The sequence below is a fragment of the Amblyraja radiata genome, unplaced genomic scaffold (assembly GCF_010909765.2).
Source record: "Amblyraja radiata isolate CabotCenter1 unplaced genomic scaffold, sAmbRad1.1.pri scaffold_414_ctg1, whole genome shotgun sequence".
NCBI lineage: Eukaryota > Metazoa > Chordata > Chondrichthyes > Rajiformes > Rajidae > Amblyraja > Amblyraja radiata.
The window spans coordinates 39,703-54,423 of NW_022630523.1; the positions used below are offsets into that span (position 1 = coordinate 39,703).

General features: G+C 50.5%; 1 protein-coding gene across 1 annotated transcript; it reads left to right on the forward strand.

Annotated features, from left to right (window-relative positions):
• The first annotated feature begins 107 nt into the window (after positions 1–107).
• On the forward strand, positions 108–7,963 carry ppp1r35 (protein phosphatase 1 regulatory subunit 35). The gene is made up of 4 exons (XM_033016680.1): positions 108–474; positions 3,143–3,542; positions 6,676–6,806; positions 7,670–7,963. The coding sequence occupies exons 1-4, from the start codon at positions 232–234 to the stop codon at positions 7,844–7,846; spliced, it is 951 nt and encodes a 316-aa protein (XP_032872571.1). The 5' UTR covers positions 108–231; the 3' UTR covers positions 7,847–7,963.
• The last annotated feature ends 6,758 nt before the right edge of the window (positions 7,964–14,721 follow it).

Below are 14,721 nucleotides of genomic sequence, written 5' to 3' on the forward strand. Positions count from 1 at the left end.
CTGAGGAGGGGAGAGGAATGAGAAGGAACAAAGGTTGGGAGAGAGGTAGGGGATGAGGTGAATGAGGGAGGGTGGGGAGGAGAAAGAGGTGGGAATATTTGAATAACCAAATTAATATTTCTGCCTGTGATAGGTTGTGTCTGGTGTTGTGAGCGGCTGTGCACAACGTCCCCCCCCGCCCTCCATCCCGGCTGCCCTGTGAGTGGGTCCAGTGAGTCTTCGCCGTTGAAGATGAAGATCGACGCCTGGTGCTCTCCGGCGAAGATGTACGCCCCTCAGAACTACGCCGACGAGGACAGCCTGCCGGTCCGGGCGGCTCCCAGGCCCCTGCTGGTGGGGCCGGCCCTGCTGGACTGCGTTTCGGACCTGGACGTCTCCCTGACGCCCGACAAAATGAGCAAGTGCGCGGGAATACTGAAAAAGCAGGAGAGGTCCGCGGGGGAAGGAGGGAGCGGGAGAACAGGGCGGCGGCAGGTAATGATGGCTTCCACCTCCAGCTGAAGTCGGGACGTCGAACAGTACTGCGCGGGAACAGGCCCTTCGGCCCACAGAGTCTGTGCCGACATTATACAGTCTTACAGTCTTTACTAGAATGTTGCCTGGGTTTCAACAACTAAGTTACAGAGATAGGTTGAATAAGTTAGGTCTTTATTCTCTGGAGCGCAGAAGGTTAAGGGGGGACTTGATAGAGGTCTTTAAAATGATGAGAGGGATAGACAGAGTTGATGTGGACAAGCTTTTCCCTTTGAGAATAGGGAAGATTCAAACAAGAGGACATGACTTCAGAATTAAGGGACAGAAGTTTAGGGGTAACATGAGGGGGAACTTCTTTACTCCGAGAGTGGTAGCGGTGTGGAATGAGCTTCCAGTGGAAGTGGTGGCGGCAGGTTCGTTGGTATCATTTAAGAATAAATTGAATAGGCATATGGATGAGAAGGGAATGGAGGGTTATGGTATGAGTGCAGGCAGGTGGGACTAAGGGAAAAAAATTGTTTGGCGCGGACTTGTAGGGCCGAGATGGCCTGTTTCCGTGCTGTAATTGTTATATGTTATATGGTTATACAGAGGGAAAACAGGCCCTTCGGCCCACAGAGTCTGTGCCGATATCATACAGTCTTGCACAGTGGAAACAGGCCCTTCGGCCCACAGAACCTGGGCCGACATTATACAGTCTTACAGGGTGGAAACAGGCCCTTCGGCCCACAGAGTCTGTGCTGTACATGATGCCAAGTTAAACCAATAGAAAGGGGGCGTCCCGGTGGCGCAGCGATAGAGTTGCTGCCCTGCAGCGTCTTAGACCCTGTTCGATCCAGACTACGGGTGCTGTCTGTACGGAGTTTGTACGTTCTCTCCGTGACCTGCGTGGGGTTTTCTCCGAGATCTTCAGTTTCCTCCCACACTCCAAAGATCTACGGGATTGTAGGTTAATTGGCTTGGTATAAGTGTAAAATTGTCCCTGGTGTGTGTGGGATAGTGTTAGTGTGCGGGGATCGATGGTTGGCGCGAACTTGGTGGGCCAAAGGACCTGTTTCCGCGCTGTATATCCAAACCCAAAAAAAAGTGATATGCGATTGTTACAATTTGAACCCTGATTCACATAGTCGAGGGAGTGTAAAAGAATAATGTACTCATTATATTGTTATTAATGAATCCAGATATGAGATGTGTAGAAAGGAACTGCAGATGCTGGATTAAACCGAAGATAGACAGAAAAAGCTGGATACTATGAGATGGCATACTTCAGAACTAGGGTCGCCAACTGTCCCGTATTAGCCGGGACATCCCGTATTTTGGGCTAAATCTGTTTGTCCCGTACGGGACCGCCCTTGTCCCGTATTTGACTGCTGCTACTCGGATCGGGTCGGACCCGTCCCGATGTAGTGCAGCCCGTGGAGTGCAGCAGCAGCACCAGCGCCTCGCCCGTGGCCCCGTCGGTCGCTCGGCAGCCCGGCCAGCTGTCCGACCTTCGCTGACCGCCGACACCACCACCACCCCTCCGTCTCACGGCCGTTCGTGAGTTGGACGGGGTGATGGACTGTGCGGGAGGCCCCCCCCCCCCCGGGACAAAACTCCTCAGCTGGCTCAGACAGCTTTGTGTGCAGTCCAGCACCCGGGCCGACTCATCATTCACCCAGACACGGCCCAGTCGGTCAACGAATTGCCGTCGGGAATTTGTCCCGTATGTTGACCTTTTTGTCCCTTATTTGGGAGTGAGAAAGTTGCCAAGCCTATTCAGAACTGCACCTGATTTGGTTTAGCTCTGCGCCCAACACACTCAATTTCACATTCTCAGTGGCTGGATCCTTGTGGCTAAAGGGATCAGGGGGAATGGAGAGAAGGCAGGTACAGGATACTGAGTTGGATGATCAGCCATGATCATATTGAATGGCGGTGCAGGCTCGAAGGGCCGAATGGCCTACTCCTGCACCTATTTTCTATGTTTTTATGTACACTCTAGAGTTTAGAAGGATGAGAGGGCATCTTATTGAAACATATAAGATTTTTTAGGGTTTGGACACGCTAAAGGCAGGAAACATGTTCCCGATGTTGGGGGAGTCCAGAACCAGGGCCCCCACAGTTTAAAAATAAGGGGTAAGCCATTTAGAACGGAGACGAGGAAACACTTTTTCCTCACAGAGAGTTGTGAGTCTGTGGAATTCTCTGCCTCAGAGGGCAGTGGAGGCAGGTTCTCTGGATGCTTTCAAGAGAGAGCTAGATAGGGCTCTTAAAGACAGCGGAGTCAGGGGATATGGGGAGAAGGCAGGAACGGTGAACTGATTGGGGATGATCAGCCATGATCACATTGAATGGCGGTGCTGGTTCGAAGGGCCGAATGGCCTACTCCTGCACCTATTGCCTATTGTCTATCTGGGACACATGACAATAAACTCAAAGGTACACAAAATTGCCGGGGAAACTCAGCGGGTGCAGCAGCATCTATGGAGCGAAGGAAATAGGCGACGTTTCGGGCCGAAACCCTTCTTCAGACTCGAAGGAAATAGGCGACGTTTCGGGCCGAAACCAATAAACTCAATTGTCTCTTCAGTGTTCTCTTGACGTTTGAGAAATGCGATGGTCGGGGCTGCATGCACAATTCGCTGCAGTTGCTCACTGGCAAGTCTTTTTTTTCTCCCTGCGGCAGGTTCGTTTCAACACCGGCTGCGACTCCAAGGGCAGCCTGGCGGAGGGGTTGCTCCCGGAGCTGGATGCCGGGTGGGAGTCGCAAGCTGCCGGTCCCGCCGGCCCGAGGAACGAGCAGCACCCCAGACCCCTCGAGCCGACCCCCTTCCCCCGGGCCGGAGGGAGGAAGCCCTCGGGGTTGCTGGGGGGAGCCGAGAGGCCCCTCGCCGCCGTCCCCCTGGGCCGAGTCGAGGGCCCAGCAGACCGGCCCCTGGCCGTCCCCCAGTACAACACCACCCTGGCCCTGGGGCAGGAGCTGCTGCAGCTGAAGGGGGCGGCTTTCGACGCCAGGAAGGCGGCAACGGACCAGATGAAGAGGTCGTCGGTGACGCGGCAGTGCCTGGAGGGCAAAGTGACGGAGGGTAAGAGGCCATTCTGAAACGTCACCCATCCCTTCTCTCCGGAGATTCTGCCTGTCCCGCTGAGTTACTCCAGCTCACTTTGTGTCTATCTTCGACTAGTCTCATGTCCATTAGACCATAAGACGCAGCGGCAGAGTTAGGCCATTCGGCCCATCGAGTCTGTTCCACCATTCTAGTTTTCCCTCACAATCCCGCTCTCCTGCCTTCTTCGCCTAACCAGTGGTGCAGCAGTACAGTTGCTGCCTCACAGCGCCAGAGACCCGGGTTCGATCCTGACTGCGGGTGCTGTCTGTACAGAGTTTGTACGTTCTCCCCGTGACCTGCGTGGGTTTTCTCCGGGTGCTCCGGTTTCCTCCCACACTCCAAGGACGTACAGGTTTGTAGGTTAATTGACTTTGGTAAAATTGTAAATTGTCCCTAGTGTGTAGGGTTAGTGTATTGTGCGGGGATCGCTGGCCGGCCCGGACTCAGTGGGCCGAAGGGCCTGTTTCCACACAGTATCTCTAAACTAAATTAAACAGCATCAGAATTAGGCCATTCAGCCCATCGAGTCTACTCCGCCATTCAATCATGGCTGATCTATCTTTCCCCCTCAACCCCATTCTCCTGCCTTCTCCCCATAACTCCTGACACCCGCACTAATCAAGAATCCGCCTTAAAAATCTCCATTGACTTGGCACCCACAGCCGTCTGTGGCAATGAATTCCACAGATTAGCAGTATCCTACACACACTAGGGACAATTTTACGTTTATACCAAGCCTACAAACCTCCCCGTGACCTGCGTCACCCTGAAGAAGAGTTTCGGCCCGAAACGTTGCCTATTTCCTTCGCTCCATTGATGCTGCTGCACCCGCTGAGTTTCTCCAGCAATTTTGTCTACCTACAAACCTGTACGTCTTTTTTTTTTATTCAAATATTAAAATATTAAAATAGTATTGACACTACAATAAAACAAAACACCACCATAATACAAGACGAACAAATATGTTAAGCAACTGCTAAACAATTATATTGCAATCCTTGTCAAGGATACATTCAACCCCCCTCGGTGCCCAGCGGTCCCGGAACTCCCTCAGGGTGCCCGTAGACAGGGCGTATTCCCTTTCCATCCGCACCCGGGCACGGACGTATCCCCGGAAAAGGGGCAGGCAGCCGGCTCGGGTAGAGCCCTCCAACGTCTGGTGCCTTGACTCACGGATGGCCAGCTTGGCCAGGCCCAGGAGCAACCCAACCAGGACATCTTCAGCCCTACCCTCTCCCCTACGCACAGGGTGTCCAAAGATGAGGATGGTGGGTGAAAAATGCAGCCAGAAGGCAAGGAGCAGCCCCTTTAGGTATTGAAACAGTGGCTGCAGCCTCACGCACACCATGTACACGTGGTACACAGACTCTTCCAGCCCGCAACAGTGGCAGGCGGCTGGCGAGTCTGTGAACCGCGAGAGAAACAGGTTGCAGGGAACACCTCGATGCAGTACCCTCCACCCCAGGTCCCCAATGTAGAGGGGGAGAATCCCTGCGTAGAGGGACCCCCACCGGGGGCCCCCCTCGCGACCGGAAGGCAACACCGACCGCCACTTGGTGTCCGGACGGTGGACCAGGGCGAGGAAGTGCAGGGTGTGGAGGAGGAGCCTGTACAGGACACGCCTCCCTGCGTCTCGGAGGGAGACGAAGGGTGTCGAGGAAAGGCGGCTCAAATTGTGTGGGACCGGCTCCCGGGATGGATTACGGCGCCTTGGTCCGATGAGTACTTCCGGCTGAGCGGGGGCTTGCTCAACCACCAGTACTCCACACGTTTGAGCCCCCCGGTCACCCGATGGGGCGGGACAAGGACCGGCTGCTCTCAAGCCCGGGCCGTCACCCTCCGCCGGTGGAGGTGGGGCCTGGTCAACGGCAACCAGGTTCCAGACTCTCAACAAGTCCCTGTAGAAGCCAGGCATCCCCATCAGGACCGCACGGAAAACCTGTACGTCTTTGGAGTGTGAGAGAAAACCGACGATCTTGGGTTAAACCCACGCAGTTCACAGGGAGAACGTGCAAACTCCGTACGGACAGCACCCGTGGTCGGGATCTCTGGTGCTGTGAGGCAGCAACTCTACCGCTGCGCCACCGTGCAAATCCAGAGACAATCAGAGGGGGGCAGCTGAAGATGTAGATGACTCACTGGTTCCAGAGAGCGGTCCTGAACTACTATCGACTTCATTGGTGAACCTCGGACTATCCATGATCGGACTTCACTGGCTTTACCTTGCACTGAACATTATTCCCTTGTTAATGTACGTGTACACTGTAAACAGCTCGATTGTAATCATGTATTAACTTTACCCTAGCTGGATAGCGCGTAACAATAAACTTAACTGAACTAAACCCTTCTGTAGGTAGACAAAAATGCTGGAGAAACTCAGTGGGTGAGGCAGCATCTATGGAGCGAAGGAAATAGGCGACGTTTCAGATCGAGACCTTTCTTCAGACTAACATAGATGCTGCCTCACCTGCTGAGTTCCTCCAGCATTTTTGTCTACCTTCGATTTTTCCAGCATCTGCAGTTCCTTCTTAAACATAAACCCTTCTGTAGGAACTTTAACACTTCAATTGAGTATAGATCCACACTTTAAACCCCCCCCCCCCCCCCCCCCTTCCCACACTGACCTTTCTGTCCTGGGCCTCCTCCACTGTCAGAGTGAGGCCCAGCGCACAAATTGGAGGAACAGCACCTCGTATTTCGCTTGGGCAGCTTACATCCCAGCGGTATGAACATTGACTTCTCCAACTTCAAGTAAACCTTGCGTCCTCCATCCCCCTTCCTAGTTCTCCGGCCAGTCTTACTGTCTCCGACTACATTTTATCTCTCAGTCTGAGGAAGGGTCTCGAACTGAAACGTCACCCGTTCCTTCTCTCCAGGGATGCTGCCTGTCCCGCTGAGTTACTCCAGCAGATTGTGTCTACCTTCGATTTAAACCAGCATCTGCAGTTCTTTCCTACACATTTTATCTCTGTACCGCCCACTCCCCTGAGATCGGTCTGAAGAAGGGTCTTGGTCCGAAACGTCGCCCGTTCCTTCTCTCCAGAGATGCTGCCCGTCCCGCTGAGTTACTCCAGCGTCTTGTGTCTACCTTAAACTAAACCCTTTGCAGGTCTGAACGTGCCAAAGGACATGCAGCGTTACAGAGGCTTGGTCAGCCTGGAGGTGCCCGTGGATGAAGTGTTGAACACTGCCATCCAGGAGAAGATGGTGCTGGTTAAACCCAGGGCAGAGAACAAAAAGGTAACCAGTCATCCTACACAGTCAATAAACAATAGACAATAGGTGCAGGAGTAGGCCAGCACCGCCTATCAATGTGATCATGGCTGATCATCCCCAATCAGTACCCCGTTCCTGCCTTCTCCCCATATCCCCTGACTCCGCTATCTTTAAGAGCCCTATCTAGCTCTCTCTTGAAAGCATCCAGAGAACCGGCCTCCACCCCCCTCTGAGGCAGAGAATTCCACAAACTCACCACTCTGTGAGAAAAAGGGTTTCCTCGTCTCCGTTCTAAATGGCTTACTCCTTATTCTTAAACTGTGTGTGGCCCCTGGTTCTGGACTCCCCCAACATCGGGAACATGTTTCCTGCCTCTAGCGTGTCCAAACCCTTAATAATCTTAGGTACACAAAAATGGAGAAACTCAGCGGGTGCAGCAGCATCTATGGAGCGAGGGTAATAGGCAACGTTTCGGGCCGAACCCCTTCTTCAGAAGAAGGGTTCAGGCCCAAAACGTTGCCTCTTTCCTTCGCTCCATAGATGCTGCTGCACCCGCTGAGTTTCTCCAGCATTTTTGTGTACCTTCGATTTTCCAGCATCTGCAGTTATAACCCTTAATAATCTTATATGTTTCATTAAGATCCCTCTCATCCTTCTAAACTCTAGAGTGTACAAGCCCAGCTGCTCCATTCTCTCAGCATATGACGGTCCCGCCATCCCGGGAATTAACCTTGTAAACCTACGCTGCACTCCCTCAATAGCAAGAATGTCCTTCCTCAAATTAGGGGACCAAAACTGCACACAGTCCACATTCAGGCACCTGAACCGTCCCTCTCGCCAACTAGAGTCAAGAGTGTTTTTATTGCCGTATATGTTCGCTCCTGCAGCCCGTGACTGGGGCGGAAGGCCCCGACGTGATGGTGTTATACCAGTCCACCGAGCTGCTGACCGAGGAGCCGCACCTTGCCGTGGACGGGCTGCCGACTCTGAAGGTGCAGGCGCAGCCAAGACTCGCAAACTCCTCGTTCGATCTGTATCGGAAGCTGCAGCAGTGGAATGCTTAGTAGTGGCGGCCTGGATAGCAACAGTGTGTGTGTGTGTGTGTACAAAAACCCCCCAAAAAATATATTTATTACAGCTGTAAATTCATCTCAAATTCTATTTGTAATAACCGGTCGATTATCGTCCGATACGGTCGATTGTAAATAAAGTCACAAGATATCGAAAGGTAAGGCAAAGCTTGTTAAGTCTCGAACGTAAACGTGCATTGTCAAAACCGGGCTAGTCTCATCCCGAGCAGCAAGGACAAAGCGCTGGAGGATCGCAACTAAGATAAAGACGCAACATGCTGGAGTAGCTCAGCAGGATAGGCAGCGTCTCTGGAGAGAAGGAATGGGCGACGTTTCCGGGTCAAGGCCCTTCTTCGGGGGGTGGCGGCTGTCTGAAGAAGGGACCCAACCCGAAACATCGCCTGCCCTCATTCTCCTGAGATGCTGTGTTACTCCAACACTCTGCGCCTTTTTTTTCCCCCTTTAAATGAGATGAAAACATGTTTAAGAAGGAACTGCAGATGCTGGAAAAATCGAAGGTAGACAAAAATGCTGGAGGAACTCAGCAGGTGAGGCAGCATCTATGTTAGTCTGAAGAAGGGTCTCGATCTGAAACGTCGTCTATTTCCTTCGCTCCATAGATGCTGCCTCACCCACTGAGTTTCTCCAGCATTTTTGTCTACCTACTGAAGGGTTTAGTTCAGCTTAGTTTATTGTTACCAGTTTATTGCTATCCAGCTAGCGTAAAGTTAATACATGATTACAATCGAGCTGCTGGAAAAATCGAAGGTAGACAAAAATGCTGGAGAAACTCAGCGGGTGAGGTAGCATCTATGGAGCGAAGGAATAGGTGATGTTTCGGGTCGAGACCCTTCTTCAAACATGTTTGTTCTCTTCAGACAAGGGCACATGGTACTAGAGTAACTCAGCAGGCCGGGCGACGTTTCGGGTTGGAACCCTTCCACCAGTTACAAATAATTTATCAGGTCAAAAACAGTAACAAAAATTCAGAAGATAGACACAAAATGCTGGTGTTACTCAGCGGGTCAGGCAGCATCTCTAGAGAAAAGGAATAGGTGATGTTTACGGTCGATATCCTTCTTTAGACTCAAAGAAGGATCTGTCCTATTCCTTTTCTCCAGTAATGCTGCTTGTACCCCTGAGCTACTCCAGCATTTTGTGTTCAACTGGATAAGATGGAGACAGACGGCAGATGCTGATAATCTGGAGTCAAAAACACAACGTGCTGGAGGAACTCAGCGGGTCAGGCAGCAACTATAATAGGCAACGTTATTGGTCAGGAGGTACACAAAAATGCTGGAGAAACTCAGAGGGTACAGCAGCATCTATGGAGCGAAGGAAATAGGCAACGTTTCTGGCCGAAACCCTTCTTCAGACTCCTTCGCTCCATAGATGCTGCTGCACCCGCTGAGTTTCTCCAGCATTTTTGTGTACCTTCGATTTTTCCAGCATCTGCAGTTCCTTCTTAAACAAGTTATTGGTCAGGACCCTTCTTCAGACTGGGTTAGAGAAAAGTGGTTCCCGACCCAAAACGTCCTCCATCCATTCCTTTCACGGATGCTGCCTCTCCCCCCGCACTTTGTGTCTTTTTTGTTGAACCAACATCAGCAGTTCCTCGTAGCTACTTTTCATCTTCATTGTTGGCGGCCATATTGGATCTCTGTCACATCTGACAACGCTGATATCACAGACTAACCACTTTAATGTGGTTCGTTATTTCTTACATTATTACAAACTATTATAAGTGTATATTTTTGCAAATTAAAGTTGAAGAATTGTTTATCTGCCATGTTGACTTTTATGAATGAACAGTTTCAAAAATTGATTAACGGGCCCCTCGGCCCACCGAGTCCACACCAACCAGCAATCCCCGCACACTAACACTGGCTGCGGCTCTTTCAGGCGCTGGTCAGGCCGCATTTGGGGTACCATGAGCAAATTCAGCCCCATATCTGAGGAACGATGTGTTGGCTCCAGAGGAGGTTTACAAGAATGATTCCAGGAATGAGTGGGTTAACGTACGATGAGCGTTTGGCAGCGCTGGGCCTGTACTCGCTGGAGTTTAGAAGGTTGAGGGGGGGACCTCATTGAAACTTACGGAATAATGAAAGGCCTGGATAGAGTGGATGGGGAGAGGATGTTTCCACTGGTGGGAGAGTCTAAGACCAGAGGACATAGTCTCAGAATTAAGGCCATGAACTTTAAGAATAAGGGGTAGGCCATTTAGGACTGATATGAGGCAAAAGGTTTTCATCCAGAGAGTTGTGAATCTGGAATTCTCTGCCACAGAAGGCAGTTGAGGCCAATTCACTGGATGTTTTCAAGAGAGAGTTAGATTTAGCTCTTGGGGCTAACGGAATCAAGGGATATGGGGAGAAAGGTGTACAGATTCTGAATGATCAGCCATGATCATATTGAATGGTGGTGCTGGCTCGAAGGGCCCATTGGCCTACTCCTGACCCTATTGTCTATGTTTCTAATTTTCAAGTTCAAGTGAGTTTATTGCCATGTGTCCCTGTATAGGACAATGAAATTCTTGCTTTGCTTTAGCACACAGAACATAGTAGGCATTTACTACAACACAGATAAGTGTGTCCATATACCATAATATAAACATCATATACACACATGAATAAATAAACTGATGAAGTGCAAATAACAGAAAATGGGTTCATAATAATCAGAGTTTTGTCCGAGCCAGGTTTAATAGCCTGATGGCTGTGGGGAAGTAGCTATTCCTGAACCTGGTTGTTGCAGTCTTCAGGCTCCTGTACCTTCTACCTGAAGGTAGCGGGGAGATGAGTGTGTGGCCAGGATGGTGTTGGTCTTTGATGATACTGCCAACCATTTTGAGGCAGCGACTGCGATAAATCCCCTCGATGGAAGGAAGGTCAGAGCCGATGATGGACTGGGCAGTGTTTACTACTTTTTGTAGTCTTCCTCTCCAGGGCGCTTAAGTTGCCGAACCAAGCCACGATGCAACCGGTCAGCCTGCTCTCTACTGTGCACCTGTAGAGGTTAGAGAGAGTCCTCCTTGTCAAACCGACTCTCCGTAATCTTCTCAGGAAGTAGAGGCGCTGATGAGCTTTCCTGATAATTGCATCAGCGTTCTCGGACCAGGAGACATCTTCAGAGATGTGCACGCCCAGGAATTTGCACAGGGGGGTCCCATGGATTCAGAATAATCTGTTTATGATGTTAATTAAAAAGCAGAAATTGCAGTGAAAGTGGAAAGAACGGTTCTGCATCAATGCTGTGGGGTCTGTAGACGGGGGGGAGTTGTGTTAAACAAAGGTCCTATAGCTATAGGATCTTTGGTGTTAAACATGTCAAATTTGCAATTTAATGAAGCCAGGCACGTGGTACAGAGAGGGGCAGCGCCGCCATTTTGTTCTCCTCTTTGCCCCGCACCGAGAGCGCATGCGCTCCCACCCACTGTGGTCAACCCATTGCATCGGGCTGGTGCGTGTCACGTGGTACGGAGAGGGAGGGGGGGCAGCGCCGCCATGTTGTCTAAATCTCTGCCCCGCACCCAGAGCGCATGCGTCTCCGCCGGCTGTCGAGGGGGGGGGGGTCACGTGGTGTGGAGAGGGGCAGCGCCGCCATCTTCCACTCGCCTCCCTGCCCCGCACGGAGAGCGCATGCGTCCCCCCCTCCGCCGCCTGGGGGAGGGGGGGGGTGATCACGTGGTGTGGAGAGGGGCAGCGCCGCCATCTTCCACCCGCCTCCCTGCCCCGCACGGAGAGCGCATGCGCATGTCGACGGCGGGAGGCGGCCGGCGCCGGAGGGAAGAAATGGCGCGAAGCGGCGGGCGGGCGGTGGAGGTGGAGGTGGAGGAGGCGAAGCGGGCCTACCGCCGGGCCATCGACCAGGTACCCGCTGCAGCTCCGCACGGCGCGGCTCTGAGGCAAAATGGGCAACTAGCAACACGGCCGTGAGGAGAGAAGGGCGCTCGGCCCGTCCTGTGTGTGCTATCCCACATACACGGGGCAGGACAGCACAGGGACAGGCCATTCGGCCCTCAATCTCCCCAAACTAATCTCCTCTATCTGCATTTTATCTGTCTATCCCTCCCACAATTATATATATATATGCATGAAGCATTCTCTGCCATACATCTATAGAACACTGAAACAGGCCATTCGGCCCTAAATCTCCTCAAACTAATCTCCTCTGTCTGCATTTTAACTGTCTACCCTATCTATCCCTCCCACATGAAGCATAAAACTATACAGCACAGAAACAGGCCATTCGGCCCTCAATCTCTATCTGCATTTTAACTGTCTATCCTATCTATCCCTCCCACAATTATATATATATATGCATGAAGCATACATCTATACAGCACAGAAACAGGCCATTCGGCCCTCAATCTCCTTTGTCTGCATTTTATCTGTCTATCCCTCTCACAATTATATATATATATGCATGAAGCAGAAAACTGTACAGCACAGAAACAGGCCATTCGGCCCTCAATCTCCTCAAATTAATCTCCTCTATCTGCATTTTAACTGTCTACCCTATCTATCCCTCTCACAATTATATATATATATGCATGAAGCATACATCTATACAGCACAGGGACAGGCCATTCGGCCCTAAATCTCCCCAAACTAATCTCCTCTATCTGCATTTTAACTGTCTACCCTATCTATCCCTCTCACAATTATATATATACATGAAGCATACATCTATACAGCACAAGGTCAGGCCATTTGGCCCTCAATCTCCCCAGACTAATCTCTGTCTGTCTACATTTAACTGTCTATCCTGTCTATCCCTCCCACAATTATATATATATATATATATATATATGCATGAAGCATACATCTATACAGCACAGAAACAGGCCATTCGGCCCTCAATCTCCCCAGACTAATCTCCTTTGTCTGCATTTAACCCTGGGGACAAATGTCCTACCTGTACCCTGTCAATCCCTCTCACAATTATATATTTACATGAAGCATAAAACTATACAGCACAGGAACAGGCCATTCGGCCCTCAATCTTAATCTCTGCCTGCATTTAACCCTGGGGACAAAGGTTGTGACTAACCTATCTATTTCTGTCTATCTATTCCTCTCATCGTTTAATGTACAAAGTATAGCACAGGTACAGGCCATTCGGCCCTCAAACGAATCTCCTCTGCCTGCATTTCAACTGTCTGCCCTATCTATTCCTCTCACAATTATATATATGTATATACATTGAAAATAGGTGCAGGAGTAGAGGCCATTCGGCCCTTCGAGCCTGCACCGCCATTCAATATGATCATGGCTGATCATCCAACTCAGTATCCTGTACCTGCCTTCTCTCCATACCCCCTGATCCCTGCATGAAGTATAAAACTGTACAGCACAGGAACAGGCCATTTGATCCCCCACGTCCATGCTGAAAATTAAACTAATCTCCTCTATCCGCATTTCAACTCTGGAGATAGACGTTTTGACTGTATGAACTTTTTTTTGAGAGGTTAGAGTCGGTAAGGGGAGTGGAAAAGTTGAGACAGTTGATGTCATGCCAGCACTTGGAAATAAAAAGGTCTAAAGAGGATAGAGGGCCATTTTTTAGAGTCTGACGAAGGGTCTCGACCTGAAACGTCACCCATTCCTTCTCTCCAGAGAAGCTGCCTGTCCCGCTGAGTTACTCCAGCTTTTTCGTGTCTTATAGTAACTTATCTTTCTTGTGTCTTAGCTGGGACATGTTGGCCGCTGATGAGTCCAGAACCAGGGGTCACACACAGTTTAAGAATAAGGGGTCGGCCATTTAGGACTGAGATGAGGAAAAACTATTTAACCCAGGGAGTTGTGAATCTGTGGAAGTCTCTGCCACAGAAGGCAGTGGAGGCCAATTCACTGGATGTTTTCAAGAGAGAGTGAGATTTAGCTCTTGGGGCTAACGGAATCAAGGGATATGGGGAGAAAGCAGGAACGGGGTACTGATTTCGGATGATCAGCCGTCATCATATTGAATGGCGATGCTGGCCTACTCCTGCACCTATTTTCTATGTTTCTATCTCACTAAGTGGTTTACTTGGGAATATGTCTCTTTGGTTGGGTGTAAACTGCACTGTTGAGATCCAAGAAACTGCAGATACTTAATTCTTTAAAAGTGCTGGAGGAACCTAAGGGCGGCACTGTGGCGTAGTGGTAGAACTACTGCCTCACAGCGCCAGAGACCCGGATTCGATCCTGACTACGAGTGCTGTCTATACGAGGTTTGTAGGTTCTCCCCGCGACCTGCGTGGGTTTTCTCCGGGTGCTCTGGTTTCCCCCCACACTCCAAGCACGTACAGGTTTGTAGGTCAGTTGGCTTGGTATAAATGTAAGATTGTCCCTAGTGTGTGTAGGATAGTGTTAAGTGTGGGGAATGTTGGTCAGTGGGCCGAAGGGCCTGTTTTTCCACGCTGTATCTCTAAACTAAAGTAAACTCCGCGGGTCAGGTATCATCTGTGGAGGGAATGGATGGATGATGTTTTGTTTTGGGTCAGTATCCTTTAGACCAGACTGGATAGACTCGGCTTGTACTCGCTAGAATTTAGAAGATTGAGGGGGGATCTTATAGAAACTTACAAAATTCTTAAGGGGTTGGACAGGCTAGATGCAGGAAGATTATTCCCGATGTTGGGGAAGTCCAGAACAAGGGGTCACAGTTTAAGGATAAGAGGGAAGTCTTTTAGGACCGAGATGAGAAAATCATTTTTTACACAGAGAGTGGTGAATCTGTGGAATTCTCTGCCACAGAAGGTAGTTGAGGCCACAGTTCATTGGCTATATTTAAGAGGGAGTTAGATGTGGCCCTTGTGGCTAAAGGGAGCAGGGGGTATGGAGAGAAGGCAGGGATGGGATATTGATTTGGATGATCAGCCA

Excerpts from the sequence above, each read along its gene's own strand:
- ppp1r35 (XM_033016680.1), top strand. The coding sequence starts at position 232 with ATGAAGATCGACGCCTGGTGCTCTCCGGCGAAGATGTACGCCCCTCAG. Across the intron at positions 3,543-6,675 it reads GGAGGGCAAAGTGACGGAGG|GTCTGAACGTGCCAAAGGAC; the intron begins GTAAGAGGCCAT and ends AACCCTTTGCAG. Across the intron at positions 6,807-7,669 it reads CCAGGGCAGAGAACAAAAAG|CCCGTGACTGGGGCGGAAGG; the intron begins GTAACCAGTCAT and ends TCGCTCCTGCAG.